Source organism: Protopterus annectens, chromosome 10.part0, assembly GCF_019279795.1.
Source record: "Protopterus annectens isolate FY-2018-M chromosome 10.part0, PAN1.0, whole genome shotgun sequence".
In the NCBI taxonomy this organism is placed as follows: Eukaryota; Metazoa; Chordata; order Ceratodontiformes; family Protopteridae; genus Protopterus; species Protopterus annectens.
In genome coordinates, this window is record NC_056744.1 from 358619880 (window position 1) to 358640568 (window position 20689).

Consider the following 20689-nt stretch of genomic DNA (forward strand, 5'->3'; position numbering starts at 1 on the left):
TTTTGGACCATTTTAAGTCTCTCCAATTTCCTCTTAGTAGGAACTAAACCCTGCACCTCATGTCTATGATGTAAACACTTTAACCATTAGGCCAACCTCAAACAAGTTGACCAAAGCCTTTGATACTGCCTTCATCAGGAACTTCCCATACTCTTTTTCAATAGGTGCCATCTGATCTTTTACATCTATCAGAAATACCGCCAACTCAGGCAGATGGAGCCTTGGTTTGAATTCTCATCAAAAGGGCAACAAACTCAAAAGTGACACAGGCAATCTATCTAACTGATGTAGGAATAGAACCCACAGCCTTCTGCACTAAATGTAAGCATGCTACCTGTTGTACCACTGAAATAGACTAAGTAGGTAAGAAGAAGGATGATGCTATAGTTTTTTGTTAGTGTCTATTAGTATTTGTTTTGGTAAAAAGTCCATATTTATTGTGTTTTTTCATAGCTTGCTGGAAGTGGACATTGAAAATTAACTAACTTTAACTGGAAGTGCTTATTAATTGTGACACAAAAAAGTTTTGTGTAGGATACAATTTTGATGGACATTTTGTGTGAACAGATACAACAGCTGTTTTTGTCGTAGGTATATTTGGCCATAAATATCATGAGTTTTTTGTGTTTTTTTTTTTTTTTTTTTTTTAGAGCATTTGAGAGGCTGTAAGAGTTTTTGTGCCAGGACCATCTTGGAAGAAAATAAGTTTTGTTATTTTTTTTTCTTGAAGCTCAGGTAAGGTGCAACCTGAACAGATGAGCATGGGATTGTATACAACATGAGCAGGTGAGTATGGGATAGTAAACAACCTGAGCAGGTGAGTATGGGATCATATACAACCTGAGCAGATGAGTATGGGATCATATACAACCTGAGCAGATGAGCATGGGATCGTATATGACCTGAGCAGATGAGCATGGGATCATATACAACCTGAGCAGATGAGCATGGAATCATATACAACCTGAGCAGATGAGAATGGGATCATATACAACCTGAGCAGATAAGCATGGGATTGTATACAACCTGAGCAGATGAGCATGGGATCGTATACAACCTGAGCAGATGAGTATGGGATCATATACAACCTGAGCAGATGAGCATGGGATTGTTTACAACCTGAACGGATGAGTATGGGATCATATATAACCTGAGCAAATGAGCATGGGATCGTATACAACCTGAGCAGATGAGCATGGGATCGTATACAACCTGAGCAGATCATGGGAGCGTATACAACCTGACCGGATGAGTATGGGGTCATGTACAACCTGAGCAGATGAGCATGGGATCGTATACAACCTGAGCAGATGAGCATGGGATCATATACAACCTGAGCAGATGAGCATGGAATTGTATACAACCTGAGCAGGTGAGTATGGGATCGTATACAACCAGATGAGTATGGGATTGTATACATGTTGAATTAGAGTGGCTTGTTTGATGGCTTTATGTAGGTCATTGATGAAAGTATTGACCACTGTGGTACCAAGAACAGAATCTTTTGGGACACCTGTGGTAAAACATGAGAAAGGAGAGTATCCCTTATGCCATTTAACACTTTGTTGTTTCTCTGACAGGTAATTATGGAACCAGGAGAGGGTGGAACGGTAAAGACCAAGTAAGAACACTCAGTCTGGAAGTAATTGGTGGGGTACAGTATCAAAGGCTTTGGATAAATCAAGAAACAGGGAAGAAGCTAGTTTACCAGAGTCAGCATTTTGATTGCCAGGTTATTTTGTAGATTAGAAAATAGAGGGGAGCCATAGAGGAGGGCAGGGAGGAGATAGGATTGGGCTAGCAGACGTTTTGAGTTGGGGGCCAGGAATTTGCTATTTCTGTAAAGCAGGCCCAGTTTTTGGTGTGTTTTCTTTATGGAATGAAGTATGTGGAGGTCTAGTTTGAGCTGGTCATCTATGATGACACCCAGGTGTTTATTGTGTGAGTCTGGTCTTATGAAGGTGCCATTTAAAGAGGATAAGAGAAAGCTGGATTTGTGTTGGGCTAGAGTTTTAGGCAGGAATAATAAGAGCTTAGTTTTAGAGGGGTCCATAATGAGGTGATTGTTGGTAAGCCACTTCTCAACAGAATGAAATGAAGTTTGTGTGGAATGGTGGAGGTTGTTAGAGTCAGAAATGGAGATCAGAGATGAGTTATCAGCTAATGTTTTATTTTTTATTTATGTACTTCTTGTCATTTTGTGATGTTTTAATTTATTTGTGATTAACTCTTCTATAAAGTGCTTGGAGTCAAGTACTGAAATAATGTTGAAGATGTTACTTTAGAGGCAGAGTCTTGGTATGCCATGAAAAATATTTTTTGTACAATGGGGTAATGTATCTGAGGGTGGCCTATCCCATTTACATCTCTTATTACAATTCCCAACAGCTCCTGAGCAGAAGTCCTGACCAGCTAGCTCTGTACATATCTAAAGGCTGACATCTCAAGCTACAGCGGTCAGGTACCCCACTTCTTTGTAGCTCTGCAAATGCAAAATCTGAAGCTATTTCTTCTGGCACCAAGATCCTTAAATGGGTAGATTATTTTTGCTATAGTCACAAAAAGCAGAATTTATTAGGGGATTGGCATAATGACAGGGGATTAGCATTTATTCATATGTTTTCTTAATGAGGCAGGTTCACTGAGAGCAGTATTTCCTTCCAGAAAGCTGAATGGAGCAGTAATCTGACTGACTGAGTGACTTGTTAAGGTACATATGGTTTGCAAACTTTGAGACAGTCACCAAAGCCATGGACAAGGGGGAAGACGGTGCACATTACCTACCTTGACCTGGTCAAAGCCTTTGACACTATTCCTTACTTGGGCATAATAGATAAATTCTCTCAACTAGGCTTCAATCCATATGTTATCAGATGGGCAGTAAACTGGCTCACTGATAGACCACACTTAATCAAAAATAGGGGAAGCCACCTCAAGCAGTAGACCTGTAATGAGTGGTGTACCTCAGAGATCTGTCTTGGGGCCTCTGTTATTCAGGATATACTTCTCTGAGGTGCAGGCCAAAACCAGTGGTCTATGGCTGACCATGTTTGCAAATGACTGCAAGCTGGACATGGTCATCAATTCCCCAAGTGATGTGGATGTCCTCAAAGAGGGTCTTACCCAAACAAATGACTGGTGCCAGAAACATGGCCTCAAGCTGAATGCCAAAAAATGCATCATCATCCCCTTTGGGGAGAATGACATTCCCAGATATTATCACATTAATAACGTCCTAATCACGTAATCAGTCCTGAGGGTTTTGGGCACCCAGGTTGATAGCAACCTGACTTTTAACCACCGTGTTTTTATTTTATTTATTTATTTAACATTTGTTGACCGGGAAAGTCCGACTAGGTTCCAAAGATCCTGTTTTCAGCAGAGGCCCGGGAAGAAACACTCCAGAAGCATGTCTTTAGAATGTGGGAGGAAACCGGAGTACCCAGAGGAAACCCATGCAAATGCAGGGAGAACATGCAAACTCCCCACAGAAGGCACCCCAGCTGAGAATCGGAAGGCACCCCAGCTGAGAATCGAACCGGAGAACCTCTTGCTGTGAGGCGTTGCTTCCGTTGTACTGAAAGCTTTCTACATGGCTCACATCATAGGTAAGAGCATCTCATCCAGGGACAAAGAGGTCATAACATACTTGTATTCTTCCCTTATAAGGCCAATTATTGAGTACAGTGCCCCCTTCGGCATGTACCTCACAAAATACATGCAGCACCTAGAGAGACCACAGAGGTTCCTCACCAGAAGAATCCAGGGCCTCAGACATCTGCCCTATGCAGATAGGCTAAAAGCCCTGTCCCTCTACCCAGTTTCATATAGACTCCTCAGAGGTGACCTCTGTCTGGCATTCAAAGCAAACTCAGACCCCACCTAGATGGGACAGCTGCATATCCGCAAGTCAAGCTCCATTCGAGTAACCCATTTGTGCGACCTCAACCTGGTCTGTGACATCAATAGCACTTGTTAGTGGGACAGATTCCATCTGTGGAATAGATTCCCTCTCCACGTCAAGCAGAGTACCTCATTATCCCTTTTCAAGCGCAACCTGGATAACTGGATGGGAAGCAGAAAATACACCCCTGGGATTCTACCTGTGTCCCTGCTGTACAGGGGCTTTGGGTGCTGACTTCTCCAAACATGGACTAAACTGTTGGCTAAACTGTTGGCTAGGCTTATAAGGGCCTCAGAGCTAGTAGCCTAGTAACTTCCTATGATCCTATGATTCTATGAAACTGGACTAATGAGATTCAAACCTTTGTCACCAGCTTTGTAACTCAGTATGTTACCTAATATGGCTTGTTTCTCCTTTCTATAAGAAAAAAATTCACGTAAATTATTCTGCATTCCTTATTGATCATCAGCCCCCTCCTTGGTCCATCAGCGTGTTCATTCCTCACCCAGCTGAGGATTGAACTGGGATAGTGTCATCATTCAGACAGCCATCTCAGGATGGTTGAATGATTGTTTTGTTTTTGTCCCCATCTTCAAATGTATGCAGCTGGCATAGCATTGGGTGTGTGTATGTGCAATGGGCTGTCAGCTGAGGGCATGCCATTACTTCTGCAAGGATAATTCCTTCCAACCAATCCTGACCCTCCCCATGTAGCATGCACAGTGTTTTTTCTGGTCTCCAGCAAGGAAATTGAACCCATTCAATGTGTCCATGAGGGCACACAACCCTCGACAATCCTCACCTCTGGGAGAGGTGGGTGGGCCACACTTCTTCAATCCTCCCCACACCCCCTTGGTTGCTCCAGTATCAAAACCACTAATTTAATCCTAGTTACCTGGGTTGCAGTCAAAGCTCCATCCATTTGTGCAATGTAGCCAGTCTTCTACATTCATTTAGCACTGAAATGTGTCATGTGCCTACAACTCACATCATTAGTGATATAGCCCTTCACAGTACTGTAACCCTGAACTGGGATTGAACCTGAGTCATCAAGAAAGCTCAATGGAACTTGCAGTTGCTGCCCTTAGTGCGGAGGTAGGTATACAGCAGGTAGTGTGCAGGCTATTGTAGTATAGGGGTCACAAAGGTAATCTGCAGAAAGGCATTCTTGGTGTAAAGTGGTATGTGAATCTGATTAGCATACCTATCTTATAGAAATAGGGTGCATTATGTGGAAATTAACTCAGCATCATAAAGCAAACTAATCCTTATAGATTGAAAATGCAGATTTTTGTTTTCTATTTCTTATTAACACATAAAGAGGTGACACAATAATGCACATGAGATGGAGTATATCAGTTGCCTGATGAAGTTCTTCTACGCAGAGCAAGAACAGGAATCCATGCTACTAAAAAGTCTTTAAAATGATCCCTGTTTTTATTGTGCAAATGCAGTAAGTTCACCAGAGGGCAAAAGGTACTCTTTCTTGAACCTTGTCATCACAATAAACAAAACATGCTGGAGGGATAGGTTCCTGACCCAGAGACTCCCCAGACTCTGGAATAGATTGCCTATACATGTCAAGCAGAGTGCCTCTTTGGACCTCTTCAAGAGGAACCTTGACAATTGGATGGGAGAAAGGAAATTCACCCCAGGGATCACGTCAGTCACCCTGCTAGACAGGGGTCCAGGAAAGTAAATAATGTGGGAAGAAATAGCCAGGGAATTGTTATGGCTAGGCTTGTATAGGCCCTAGGGCTGATAGCCTAGTACCAACCTATGAACCTATGAACTGGACACAGTCTGCTTGAGTGTAAATGCACCAAAACGTGAAACACTGTTATAGCCCCCCCGACCACATGTCATACCTGATTTGTATTCCCAAGTGCAGGATCATGACTCCATTTATTTGACAATATAAGCAGAACTCTACAGTCCTTTAGTATTACTTAAATGAATAAAGTGTGAAAAGGAAGGTTGGAGTCGGTGTGGGGCTGACTTACTGTTGCAAAGGCATTGTATCCATTTATAATACCTCCATGCCAAAACCCAAATGGCTACTCATTGAACTCTATTCATTGAAACCCCATTTTATTGAACACCCACATCATCGCAAAGCAAATCAGTGAATAAGAATAGCTGGCCTACATACACACAACAGAAGGGAGTACGCACTTACCGGTATGCTCGGGATAAGGAAATCTGCCCTTTTCCTACTGTAGTGCGATTTAGAAATCTGCCCCTTCTCCACTGTAGTGCGATTCTGGACTTGGCATATAAAATTAGCGGGGGTGGGGGGGGCGGCTGAGCAGGGTCCGATGTTAACCAGATTCTCCTCATGTCAGGGGCTGCACCCCCCCAGCTATGCTTATTTATTGCTGCAACAACTGAGAGCAAGACACCAAAACTTGCCAACAACTGTTACGGATCCACTGCAGAAAAACACCAACCACACAATAATTCCACAATGAATTATATTTTTCACTCTCTCTACTGCCTCAGTTAACCACCTTCCAGGGGAATAAAAACTGATTCACAAGCAGAACATTTTATAGTCAAACAACGCTCCATCAATCACCAATTAGAAAACTAAATGGATAACAAGCTAATACAATCAAAGCAAACGTTTCCAATTTACTTCAACATTCAGTCCTAAAGGGACCAGCGTATCATACTTTAAAATATATACAGTTTTTTTATACAAAAGTTTTTCCTTTAATAAAACTTTATTTTCATGATACAATTTGATTTGTTCTAAAACACTTCCTTGAAGTAATTAAAAATGACTGCTATGTTTATCTTTAAAATGTGCAGCAATAACTTTATCCATTCTTTGATTCCTGATTTCTCTTATATGTTCCATAAATCTTGCCTTGAATAACGTTTTTGTTTCCCCTATATAAAATAAATTACAGAGGCATTTCAAGTCATAAATTACTCCAACACTATTGCAAGAGAAGGTACCTCTAGGTGTGTATTTAATTCCATTTATATATTCAAAGAAACTTATAATATGCTGACATACCATACAGTTCCCACATCTTTTTGTGCCCTTAGAATTTATACTAGTAGTAATGTCCATGTTTGGTAATGTAAACTTGCCATGTATGAGCATATCTTTCAAGTTTTTACCTCTCCTCTATGAAATTGTGGGCTGCAGAGGAAATATATTACTCAAAATTCTATATTTTAATAAAAAGGTCCAATAGTATTAAACTATATCAGAAATTTCATCACTTAATACATTATAAGTGGAAACAAAATATATCATTTGCTTTTCCTTATTCTGTCTCCTACTGTATCCTACCCCAGGGGCAACCCTCTCTGCCGAAAATATTTCTTCATCAATATTTAAAATTAAATTTTTTGCTTCTTTTATAATGTCAAAACTGTAGCCTCTATCCAGAAACATTGGACGGTGCAGTGGTGCAGTGGCAGAGTTGTCACCTCCCAGCAAGAAGTTCTCCGGTTCGATTCTCAGATGGGATGCATTCTGTGTGGAGTCTGCATGTCCTCCCTGTGTTTGTGTGGGTTTTCTCCAGGTGCTTTGGTTTCCTCCCACATTATAAAGAAATGCATATGGAGTGTATCTCCCCGGGCCTCTGCTGAAAATTGGCTTTGTTCCAAGTCGGACTTTCCCAGTTAACAAATGTTAAATAAATAAATCTTCATTAATTCAGTACTTTCTTCCTGTACATTTGCCTGATTATTACAAATTTTAGAAAGCCTCAAAAACTCCCCATATGGGAGTGACTTTATTGTGTTAGGGGGGTGGCAACTAGAGGCATGGAGGTATTGACTACCATCCGTAAATTTTCTATGAACCCCTGTTGAAATGGTGCCATCCTCTAAACCTTCTAAGGTCAAATCTAAGAATGTGACCTTATTACCATATTGCAAGCCGTCAAATGATAAATTAAATGGATTTGCTCGTAGGTCACAAACAAAAATTTCAACTTTATCATGCCCTCCCTTACAAACAAAAATCAAATCGTCAATGTACCTGTAGTAAAGTTTAACATTTTCCTTCATAAAATTGTGTTTGTACAAACAATTTATTTAAAAAAAAATGCCATGAAAAGATTTGCATACATGGGGGCAAAAGGAGCCCTCATGGCTGTACCTTGTTTCTGTCTATAGATCTGATTATGAAAAATAAAATAATTATCTTTTAGGCAGAAGTCTACTAATTCCCCAACATAATTAGAGAGTGGATTGTCTTCCATAAAATATATCAAAGCATGTATGCCATCTTCATGCCTTAATGAAGTATAAAGACTTTTAACATCCAGTACTATCCAGTTTGTTTGTGTCTTTCGGCTTTTCCCGGTTAGGGGTCGTCACAGCGGAACTCCGGTCCGCTAATGATTGACAGTTGATTTTTACATACTGGCTTGCCAGGCCTGATGCACAACCTTCAACGAAGGTACGCCCATTCATGCATGTCTCCACGCAGAAGATGCTCTAGCTGAGAATCGAACCGGACAGCGTCTTACTGTGAGGCGACAACGCTACCGCAGCACCACCACCACGGGTATCCAGTACTATCCAGTACTTGTTCTTATTCCAAGTTACTGATGAGATCTTATTCAAAAAAATCAAAACTATCTTGAACATAAGAAGAATCCTTCTGAGCATAAGGGGGAAGCAAACCATGTATTAATAAACTTATGTTATGTGTGAAATATTTGCATGCTGAAATGATTGGCCTCCCAGGTGGATTACACACACTTTTATGTAATTTAGGAAGACAAAAGAAGTTATGTAACTCACGATTTTCTATATCAAATTTCTTCTGTATATCTTCCTTGGAAAAATAATTTAAAGCAACACCCTTGTTCAATAAATTGTGAAAATCCACTTTTGCTCTTTCATATGCCCTACTTATCACTTAACTCATATATTTCTTTATCTTCCAGATGATCCAAACACATTTTATAATACTGCATTATGTGCATGACAACAATCTTATTGCTCTTATCAGCCGGTTTAATAAGTAAATATTTTCTATTCCTAAGTTCTTGTAAAGACTTCCACTCTTTAGATGTTCAGTTATAATGGATGTTTCACCTCTTCCTGTTTAATTTTTTTATGCCTAGTGTCAAAGGCAAAATTGACCATAGAATTAAAACGTGCAACACTTTCATTATGAAATGGAGGAATGAACTTACTTCTGTATGGTACACATGATGTAGTATTAATGAGACAATATGCATTATTTGTTAACAACTCAAGCTCTATCTTAAAATCATCACCACAGGAGAAAAAGATGTCACATGAATCTTGTTCCTGACTTACTTGTATTACATTTGATATACTTGCAAAATAAACTTTTAAGTGAAGTTTGCAAATAAAACAAAACATTTCCTGTTTTAATACATGATATCTAGGAATAACAGTAGGGATAAACATTAATGGCAAATTCAGAACAGAATACTCTTCTTCCAATAGCTCGCAGCCTGACAATTTCACAACTAAATTATTGTTCTTAAACCGATCAGTGCCATCTACCTTTTTTGTTATAGGGTTACTGTCCATATTAATTATTTCTCCTCTGATAACCGATGGAATAATCCCTGTTCGGTTTACAATTAGACTGCTCCCCATTTCTGTTACAAAAATGCCAGTGATGTTCTTCAGTCTGTTGTGCAGGTGGTAGTGGAGGATAATCGCCATCTTCATTATCATGTATGTCGCTGTTTCTTACACCTTCCGAAGAAGTAAAAGAAACAGAGTGCACTTTCTTATAACCTTCTTGCTTACGTCTATAACTTCTGCACTGTTGATTGGTTTGTGCAACAAAAGCCAGCTCATTCTCATAGTCCCCAACGTCTCTGAGGATCTTAGTTTTTTTAAAATTCCACCAGTACTGCTTCCAACTTATTTAATTTATCATTCACTCTTTCCATTAAATTATTCAAACCACTACTTGAAAGTGAACTAGTAATATTATTTGATAGGGACACTAGTTCTTGTTTTAATGTTTTCGATTTCAACTGATCTCTTTCCAATAGAATGTGTAACCATTCTGTCACGCATCTATGAGCAGCCGCTATCCAGCGATCTCTAAATTGTTTGTCCATGTTAAGGTTCATATCAAATGGGTTGCTCGGATTTTTGATAAAACATAAACCCGTAGGGGTAATGTTCAATTCTATGTAATGTTGCAGTCCCAGAATATTGAAATGAATTCTGGTTTCTTTCTCTAGACGTTGCTCAAACTTGTCACATATCTCCCCTTCATCAGCAGGTGCTGAATTTAGAGTTTGACCTAGTGTTAAAAGGGTCTATATTAGAACACCGAACTTTCAAAATTTCGAGTGTTCTGATATCGAACCCTATTAATCGAAAATTTAAAACATCGAACATACAGAACAGTGAATTTTTTCCTAGGGGAAAAAATTTGCTGTTCCAAAAAACACACACAGCACAAGCACACCAAACAAACAGCAATCCAGACACATACACCTAAACTCTTACACCTAACCCTACACTAAACTATACATACACCACTAACTATCCACTTACCTTAACCCAAACCCTAACCCTAAGGTCCGTCACTATCACACAATCACCTCACCCGCGCCCTAACCCTAACTCACCTACCCCCCCAACCCTCACGTCCACACAATCGCGCACTTACCTGACCCACGCCCTAACCCTAACTCACCTACCCTGCTCTAATCCTCATGTCTACACAATCACACACTTACCTGAACCCAACCCGTAACTTTCCACCACAACGCTGAAAATACTGAAGCAACAGAAACGGACAACCAAATTCTTTCCTTAGGAAAAAATTTGGTTTTCTGTTTCTTCGATATTTTCAGTCTTTGCTGAAAATGGGTCGATATTAGAACACTCGAAATTTTGAAAGTTCTGTGTTCTAATATAGACCCATGTTAAAAAATGATTAGTTGAACATCCAGTCCTCTCTTTAATACAGTGATTATACAGATGACCTGAATTAAGGCTCCCATTGTGATTATCACTGTAAGATGCCATAGAATCCTGTTGAATACGTAAATATTGTTCTAAAGTCCTCTGGGATCGCAAAAGGGATCTGATACCACCAACTGCTCCAAAAACAGAGGTGGAATCCTCACGAAACACCCAAGGAACATCCATATTTCGATCTGTAGCCATGAAAAATCCAATACTGCAACAACACAGAACAAGAGACCAAAACTTGCCAATAACTGGTACATATCCACTGCAGAAAAAACACCAACCGCACAATAATTCCACAACAAATTTTATTTTTCACTCTCCCTAGCTCCTCGGTGCAACCACCTTCCAGGAGAATAAAAACTGATTCACAAGCAGAACATTTTATAGTCAAACAACGCTCCATCAATCACCAATTAGAAAACTAAATGGATAACAAGCTGATACAATCAAAGCAAACATTTCCAATTTGCTTCAACATTTAGTCCTAAAGGGACCAACGTCTCATACTTTAAAATATATACAGTTTCTTTATACAAAAGTTTTTCCTTTAATAAAACTTTATTTTCATGATACAATTTGATTTGTTCTAAAACACTTCCTTGAAGTAATTAAAAATGACTGCTATGTTTATCTTTAAAATGTGCAGCAATAACTTTATCCATTCTTTGATTCCTGATTTCTCTTATATGTTCCATAAATCTTGCCTTGAACGAGGTTTTTGTTTCCCCTATATAAAAAAAATTACAGGGGCATCTCAAGTCATAAATTACTCCAACACTATTGCAAGAGAAGGTACCTCTAGGTATGTAAAAGCGTAACTGAATATAGAAGCGGAGCGAAACAGGTAGTCCTCTCAAATGAAACAACAAGTAAGCGAGTGAACAAATAAATGTAGAAGTAGATATTTATTAAAAAATGCTAAGTGCTTTCGCTTAGGAGCTTCTTCAGATCAGTATAACTTCCATATTAAAAACAATCATTTATATAAACATTTAAAAATACCCAAACCAATCAAACAGATGAACCAATTAATGCAAGTAAAGGTGCATTACATTGTTCGCATACCGAGTACATACTCAAATTCATTTACACAACAATATCAAATCATACAAAGCATGTGTACTTAGTTATAGAAATAAAATATATTAAAATTGATGTATATATATATATATATATATATATATATATATATATATATATATATATATATATATATATATATATATATATATATATACTCTAATGACTACATACTAAATAATTCACCCATATATCCTAAAATGTATGTATATACGTACACTAGAATAGGATAATACTGAAACCTGAGTATAATTCCAATATAAACTCTAGTTCTACTCATAAATAACTAATCTATTTGTTATTCCTACGTTTTTTCAATAAGGGCTTGATGGATGCCCTTTCATTTAAACCCTTACCTCTGTCCGCTCTCAATATAATAATCCAGTTATTCTCCCTATACTCCATGTGGTTCCTAATATCTCCCTCGCGTATAGTGGGTGGGATAACTTCTAAGACTCTAAATGTGAAGTGGTGTGTATCACCATAACACTTAATATGTTTGGCTAAAGCGTTATGCTCTGAGTTTTTTCTAATGTGGTAGACATGTTCACGTATACGATCCTTAAATGGCCTATTCATTTTGCCAACATAAAAAGAGCAACAAGTCTGGCATACAGCTAAATAAACATGATTGCAAGTTCTACAACTAGCTACTGCTGATATCATAAACTCCTTCTGTAAATCAGGATGAGGGGAGTTTCTGGAGGTGTATATATATATATATATATATATATATATATATATATATATATATATATATATATATATATATACACACACACAGAAATTACATTTCCCACATGGTCTAGTGCCTCCATCACTAGAATATTCTTTCTTATTATGTGGGTAACATAGTAGTCTCTCAAGATTTTTCTTATTTCTGTATAGAAACTGTGGTATTTAAATTTTACCATGGACTGGTCCAGATCTAGAATAGATTATCTAGATCTATATATAGAGAAGTTATCGGATGGTTTAATTAATACAGGAGTATATCGGAAGCCATGCCTTCATAATTCTTTATTGATGAGATCCAGCATGCATCTAGCATATGTCTTCAAGAATATTATTAAGGGCCAGGGTATGAGGGCCTCTAGACTGAATCCCTCAGATGTTGGCTTTCTTGAAGAGCTGGGTCAGCTGAAAGAAAAATTGTTATGCAGAGGCTATAGGGAATATGAAATAAGTGAGCATTTGATGGAGGTTCCTAGTCTGCGAAATGATATAGCGGCACCATATCTTGGCCCTGCTATACCTCATAGATAAAGGAATATTGTATCCACACACTCCCTAGTTAAGGTTCCAGCATTCTATACGTCTGACAATAGAGAAATTAGAGATATTATTTGTAAGAATTGGTCCATTTTGCAAGTAGATGAGGGAATAACCATAGTTTCTATATAGAAATAAGAAAAATCTTAAGAGACTACTATGTTACCACATAATAAGAAAGAATATCCTAGTGATGGAGGCACTAGACCATGTGGGAACTGTAATTTCTGTGTATATATATATAGATACCTCCAGAAACTTCCCTCATCCTGATTTACAGAAGGAGTTTATGATATCAGCGGTAGCTAGATGTAGAACTTCCAATCTTGTTTATTTAGCTGTATGCCAGATTTGTTGCTCTTTTTATGTTGGCAAAACGGATAGGCCATTTAAGGATCGTATATGTGAACATGTCTACCACATTAGAAAAAACTCAGAGCATAACGCTTCAGCCAAACATATTAAGCGTTATGGTGATACACACCACTTCACATTTAGAGTCTTAGAAGTTATCCCACCCACTATACGTGAAGGAGATATTAGGAACCACACGGAGTATAGGGAGAATAACTGGATTATTATTTTGAAAGCGGATAGAGATAAGGGTTTAAACGAAAGGGCATCCATCAAGCCCTTATTGAAAAAAATGTAGGAATAACAAATAGATTAGTTATTTATGAGTAGAACTAGAATTTATATTGGAATTATACTCAGGTTTCAGTATTATCCTATTCTAGTGTACATATATATATATATATATATATATATATATATATATATATATATATATATATATATATATGGGTCTGGGTTACAACATCGACAGATGACAAAACCGACAGCGAAATCACCAACGCCAGAGGATCGATGGATGAAAACACCGATGCGGAATGGGGAAAGGATGTGTAGGTATGCGGTAGTGACGGACGTTAGGGTGTGAGTAAGGTAAGTGTGCGATGTTGACGGTCTGTAGGGGTAGGGGTGGGTTAAGTGAGTTAGGGTTAGGGCGCGGGTTAGGTAAGGGTGCGGTAGTGAATTTTTTTGGGTTAGGGGCGGGTTAAGTGAGTTAGAGTTAGGGCGCGGGTTAGGTAAGGGTGCGGTAGTGAATTTTTTTGGGTTAGGGGCGGGTTAAGTGAGTTAGGGTTAGGGCGCAGGTTAGGTTAGTGTGCGATAGTGACGGACCTTAGGGTTAGGGTTTCGGTTAGGGTTGTGGATAGTTGTGTATGTAAGGTTTAGTGTTTGTTTGTTAGGATTTAGGTGTGCTTGTGTTGTGTGTGTGGTTTTTGGTCAGGGAATTTGTTTTGTTTATTGGTTGTTGTGATGATGTGTTGAGTGTGTGCGGTGTCGTGTTTGTGATCTGTCGATGATGTGGTGTCGGTGATGTCATTGTCGATGTTATGTGCTGTCGGTGTTATAACCTAGAACCATGTATATATATATATATATATATATATATATATATATATATATATTTTTAGGATATATGGGTGAATTATTTAGTATGTAGTCATTAGAGTATATATATATATATATATATATATATATATATATATATATATATACACATCAATTTTCTTTGTATGATTTGATATTGTTGTGTAAATGAATTTGAGTATGTACTCAGTATGCGAACAATGTAATGCACCTTTAATTGCATTAATTGGTTCATCTGTTTGATTGGTTTGGGTATTTTTAAATGTTTATATAAATAGTTGTTTTTAATATGGAAGTTATACTGATCTGAAGAAGCTCCTAAGTGAAAGCGCTTATCATTTTTTAATAAATATCTACTTCTACATTTATTTGTTCACTCTCTTACTTGTTGTTTCATTTGAGAGACTACCTGTTTCGCTCCGCTTCTATATTCAGTTACGCTTTTACATTTATTATTTTAGTAACGGAGCATTTATCCATTTGGGTGGCAGTGAACTTTTTATTTTTATTACCTCTAGGTATGTATTTAATTCCGTTTATATATTCAAAGAAACATAATATGCTGACATACCATACAGTTCCCACAACGTTTTGTGCCCTGTCCATGTTTGGTAATGTAAACTTGCCATATATGAGCATATCTTTCAAGTTTTTATTGGTCTTCTATGAAATTGTGGGCTGCAGAGGAAGTATATTACTCAAAATTCTATCTTTTAATAAAAAGCTCCAATAGTATTAAACTATATCAGCAATTTCATCACTTAATATATAATAAGTGGAAACAGAATATATCATTTGCTTTTCTTTATTCTGTCTTCTACTGTATCCTACCCCAGGGGCAAACATCTCTGCAGGGTCCAATGTTACCCAGATTCTCCTCATGTCAGGGGCTGCACCCCCCCCCCCAGTAATTATATATAATAACTCCGAGACTGCACTACAGTAGGGAAAGGGCAGATTTCCTTATCCCTATCATACCAGTAAGTGCAAACTCCCTTCTGTTGTGTGTATGTTGGCCAGCTATGCTTATTCATTGATTTGCTTTACGATGATGTGAGTGCTCGATAAAAGGAAGGCAGAAAATACAGCAAGTATGCAAGTAAATCCAGTGGCTACACAAATAAAAACAAACAAGTGAAATAGAAGTCACTGGAACCACAAGCAGCTTTTAATGAAGAGGTTTGTTAGACTCAAACAACTTTTAAAACCGCTAGTAAAAGTTTCACCTTACACAAGTCTCCTTCAGGCATATCAAACAAAAAGTACAAAGAATACCATAATCCACCATTTATATAATATCAAAGTGGGTCACATGATAACAATTAGACTCGTTTGTGTTTCTCTTCCAATAAATGCTTTAAAGATAAATAGCCATTCAAACCAGACAACATATATGCCCTTAAGCATAAAATCTAATTAAATTCTTCCTTTTCAGTAAAATCATTAATATTACCCCATATATGTTATTGTCAACTACTCTTAAAATTGAAAATGTAAAACTATATCCAGAGCCATTGTCTCTAGTGTGTTCATATAGAGCATTTGTAACTATTTTTCTTTTAATCTCAGGCAGGTGGTTGCAGATACAATCTTTTAACCTCTGGTTCATTTTACCCACATAAAATGCTAAACATGCACCACATCTAGCCAGATAGACAACATTCCTAGTTTCACAATTACCATACACATTAAGTCTAAAGGTCTGTTTAGAAACTGGATGAGTAAAGTATTTATCACAAGAAATGAAACTACAGAAAGTACATCAGCCACATTATGAGGTGCCATTCTTAAAGGCAGATTTCCTTATCCCTATCATACCGGTAAGTGTGTACTCCCTTCGGTTGTGTGTACGTTGGCCAACTATACTTATACATTGATTTGCTTTACGATGATGTGAGTGTTCAATAAAACAAGGTTTAATGGATTGAGTTCAGTGACTAGCCATTCGGGGAAAATTTTGTTCGAGGGGTAAACATAGACTCCCTCATCTTAGCCATGCATTTGGGGAGTACCCAAGGTTTCAGGCTGAGGGAGCAGTGACATTCCCAAATAGTACTTATTTGACCAATTCTCAGCGTAGTCATAAGGTAGGAGGCTTCCAGTAAAGTGCAAATTCACAAAAGCTGAAAGGAACAGTTAACTAAAACACATCACAGTATCAAACAGCAGCATTATATGGAAAACTGCAAAGGATGTAAGGCCTGCTGTCAGCCTTGGGCAACACAACAGGTCTTGCATTCTCTACAGTTTTCCTGTTGCCTTCCACATCCCTTTTTTGTACAAAATATTGGTTAGAGAAGATGAAGTGAAAGTGCTTATCATAACACAAGCTGTCAATTTTTGTACCGCAGAGCAGGAAACAGCAAACATGTCCCCCTGTTGGGCAGTGATTCTGTATGTTCATATTAGTGCTACTGATTGCGGGAACAATGTACAGAGGTACAAGTCTTGTAGTCAGACAATTTTTCCCTGCATTCTAGTGCCTCCTGCATCCCCTGCACCATTGATTGGTATTTCAGGTTATGACATGCACTGTGGATGCATAAAATGTAGCCATGATGAAAATTGATACAAAATAGCAGAGAGACCTAATGGTTCTATTAAAAGGCCATTGACCAAGTCTGAGTGTTGTTTTTAATGGAATCATATGTGAACACTGTAGATAATTGAGAAAAGTAGCAGTGACCATGTACATATAAGTCACTGCTTCTTCTAAGTTTAAAATACTGCTTAACTGATAGGTTACATAATAGCAGTACAACAAGTGCTGATTTAATGAGAAGCGTGACACATTCACAGCGGGATACACTTTGGCTGGCTAGCCGGAATAATTAGAGTACAGGGCAGCTCTGTACGTTGTGTTTAGAGTTCTGTTTATATGACAAAAAAATCCATGCTTTTTATTTGATTTCCCATAGATTTCAATCAGAAAGTGTATGAAAGCAAAGCTGATGCTGAAAATGCTATGGCGAAAATACCCATCATAGAAAGAACTATCCGAGGTGCCAATGATCAGATCGACCAGGCAGAGATGGCTCTAGGAAATGCCATCAAGGATGCTAAAACAGCAAGGGAGACATCAGAAAATGCAAAGAGTATTGCTGCAAATGCTGATCTGGTAAGACATTAAAATGTGTAATGGAGTGAAAAAGTATTGGTGATATATCATATTAAACATCAATAAAAAGAACAGCTATGTCTAATTCCAAAATATTAATATCCATGAATGTATACATGCTGTACTCACAGGTACTACCAATGAGGGTAACAATGTTAATATGTCCTTATACATGTCTAATTCCAAAATATTAATATCCATGAATGTATACATGCTGTACTCACAGGTACTACCAATGAGGGTAACAATGTTAATATGTCCTTATACACGTCTAATTCCAAAATATTAATATCCATGAATGTATACATGCTGTACTCACAGGTACTACCAATGAGGGTAACAATGTTAATATGTCCTTATACACATCTAATTCCAAAATATTAATATCCATGAATGTATACATGCTGTACTCACAGGTACTACCAATGAGGGTAACAATGTTAATATGTCCTTATACATGTCTAATTCCAAAATATTAATATCCATGAATGTATACATGCTGTACTCACAGGTACTACCAATGAGGGTAACAATGTTAATATGTCCTTATACATGTCTAATTCCAAAATATTAATATCCATGAATGTATATATGCTGTACTCACAGGTACTACCAATGAGGGTAACAATGTTAATATGTCCTTATACATGTCTAATTCCAAAATATTAATATCCGTGAATGTATACATGCTGTACTCACAGGTACTACCAATGAGAGTAACAATGTTAATCTGTCCTTATACATGTCTAATTCCAAAATATTAATATCCATGAATGTATACATGCTGTACTCACAGGTACTACCAATGAGGGTGACAATGTTAATCTGTCCTTATACACGTCTAATTCCAAAATATTAATATCCATGAATGTATACATGCTGTACTCACAGGTACTACCAATGAGGGTAACAATGTTAATATGTCCTTATACATGTCTAATTCCAAAATATTAATATCCATGAATGTATACATGCTGTACTCACAGGTACTACCAATGAGGGTAACAATGTTAATATGTCCTTATACATGTCTAATTCCAAAATATTAATATCCATGAATGTATACATGCTGTACTCACAGGTACTACCAATGAGGGTAACAATGTTAATCTGTCCTTATACATGTCTAATTCCAAAATATTAATATCCATGAAGGTATACATGCTGTACTCACAGGTACTACCAATGAGGGTAACAATGTTAATATGTCCTTATACATGTCTAATTCCAAAATATTAATATCCATGAATGTATACATGCTGTACTCACAGATACTACCAATGAGGGTAACAATGTTAATATGTCCTTATACAAGTCTAATTCCAAAATATTAATATCCATGAATGTATACATGCTGTACTCACAGGTACTACCAATTAGGGTAACAATGTTAATCTGTCTTTATACATGTCTAATTCCAAAATATTAATATCAATGAATGTATACATGCTGTACTCACAGGTACTACCAATGAGGGTAACAATGTTAATCTGTCCTTATACATGTCTAATTCCAAAATATTAATATCCATGAAGGTATACATGCTGTACTCACAGGTACTATCAATGAGGGCAACAATGTTAATATGTCCTTATACATGTCTAATTCCAAAATATTAATATCCATGAATGTATAGATGCTGTACTCACAGATACTACCAATGAGGGTAACAATGTTAATATGTCCTTATACATGTCTAATTCCAAAATATTAATATCCATGAATGTATACATGCTGTACTCACAGATACTACCAATGAGGGTAACAATGTTAATATGTCCTTATACAAGTCTAATTCCAAAATATTAATATCCATGAATGTATACATGCTGTACTCACAGGTACTATCAATGAGGGTAACAATGTTAATCTGTCTTATACATGTCTAATTCCAAAATATTAATATCCATGAATGTATACATGCTGTACTCACAGATACTACCAATGAGAGTAACAATGTTAATATGTCCTTATACATGTCTAATTCCAAAATATTAATATCCGTGAATGTATACATGCTGTACTCACAGGTACTACCAATGAGGGTAACAATGTTAATATGTCCTTATACACGTCTAATTCCAAAATATTAATATCCATGAATGTATATATGCTGTACTCACAGGTACTACCAATGAGGGTAACAATGTTAATATGTCCTTATACATGTCTAATTCCAAAATATTAATATCCATGAATGTATACATGCTGTACTCACAGGTACTACCAATGAGGGTAACAATGTTAATATGTCCTTATACACGTCTAATTCCAAAATATTAATATCCATGAATGTATACATGCTGTACTCACAGGTACTACCAATGAGGGTAACAATGTTAATCTGTCCTTATACATGTCTAATTCCAAAATATTAATATCAATGAATGTATACATGCTGTACTCACAGGTACTACCAATGAGGGTAACAATGTTAATCTGTCCTTATACATGTCTAATTCCAAAATATTAATATCCATGAAGGTATACATGCTGTACTCACAGGTACTACCAATGAGGGTAACAATGTTAATCTGTCCTTATACATGTCTAATTCCAAAATATTAATATCCATGAAGGTATACATGCTGTACTCACAGGTACTATCAATGAGGGTAACAATGTTAATATGTCCTTATACATGTCTAATTCCAAAATATTAATATCCATGAATGTATACATGCTGTACTCACAGGTACTACCAATGAGGGTAACAATGTTAATATGTCCTTATACATGTCTAATTCCAAAATATTAATATCCATGAATGTATACATGCTGTACTCACAGATACTACCAATGAGGGTAACAATGTTAATCTGTCCTTATACATGTCTAATTCCAAAATATTAATATCCGTGAATGTATACATGCTGTACTCACCGGTACTACCAATGAGGGTAACGATGTTAATCTGTCCTTATACATGT

The 20689-nt window shown here is 37.2% G+C and overlaps 1 protein-coding gene across 1 annotated transcript in view; it reads left to right on the forward strand.

The window, feature by feature from the left end:
• LAMC2 (laminin subunit gamma 2) overlaps nt 1-20689 on the forward strand; it is a 292336-nt gene that overhangs the window by 190030 nt on the left and 81617 nt on the right. The window contains exon 20 of the mRNA XM_044085264.1: nt 17560-17759. Within this exon, the coding sequence (XP_043941199.1) occupies nt 17560-17759 (200 nt within the window). The remainder of the gene's footprint in view (nt 1-17559; nt 17760-20689) is intronic.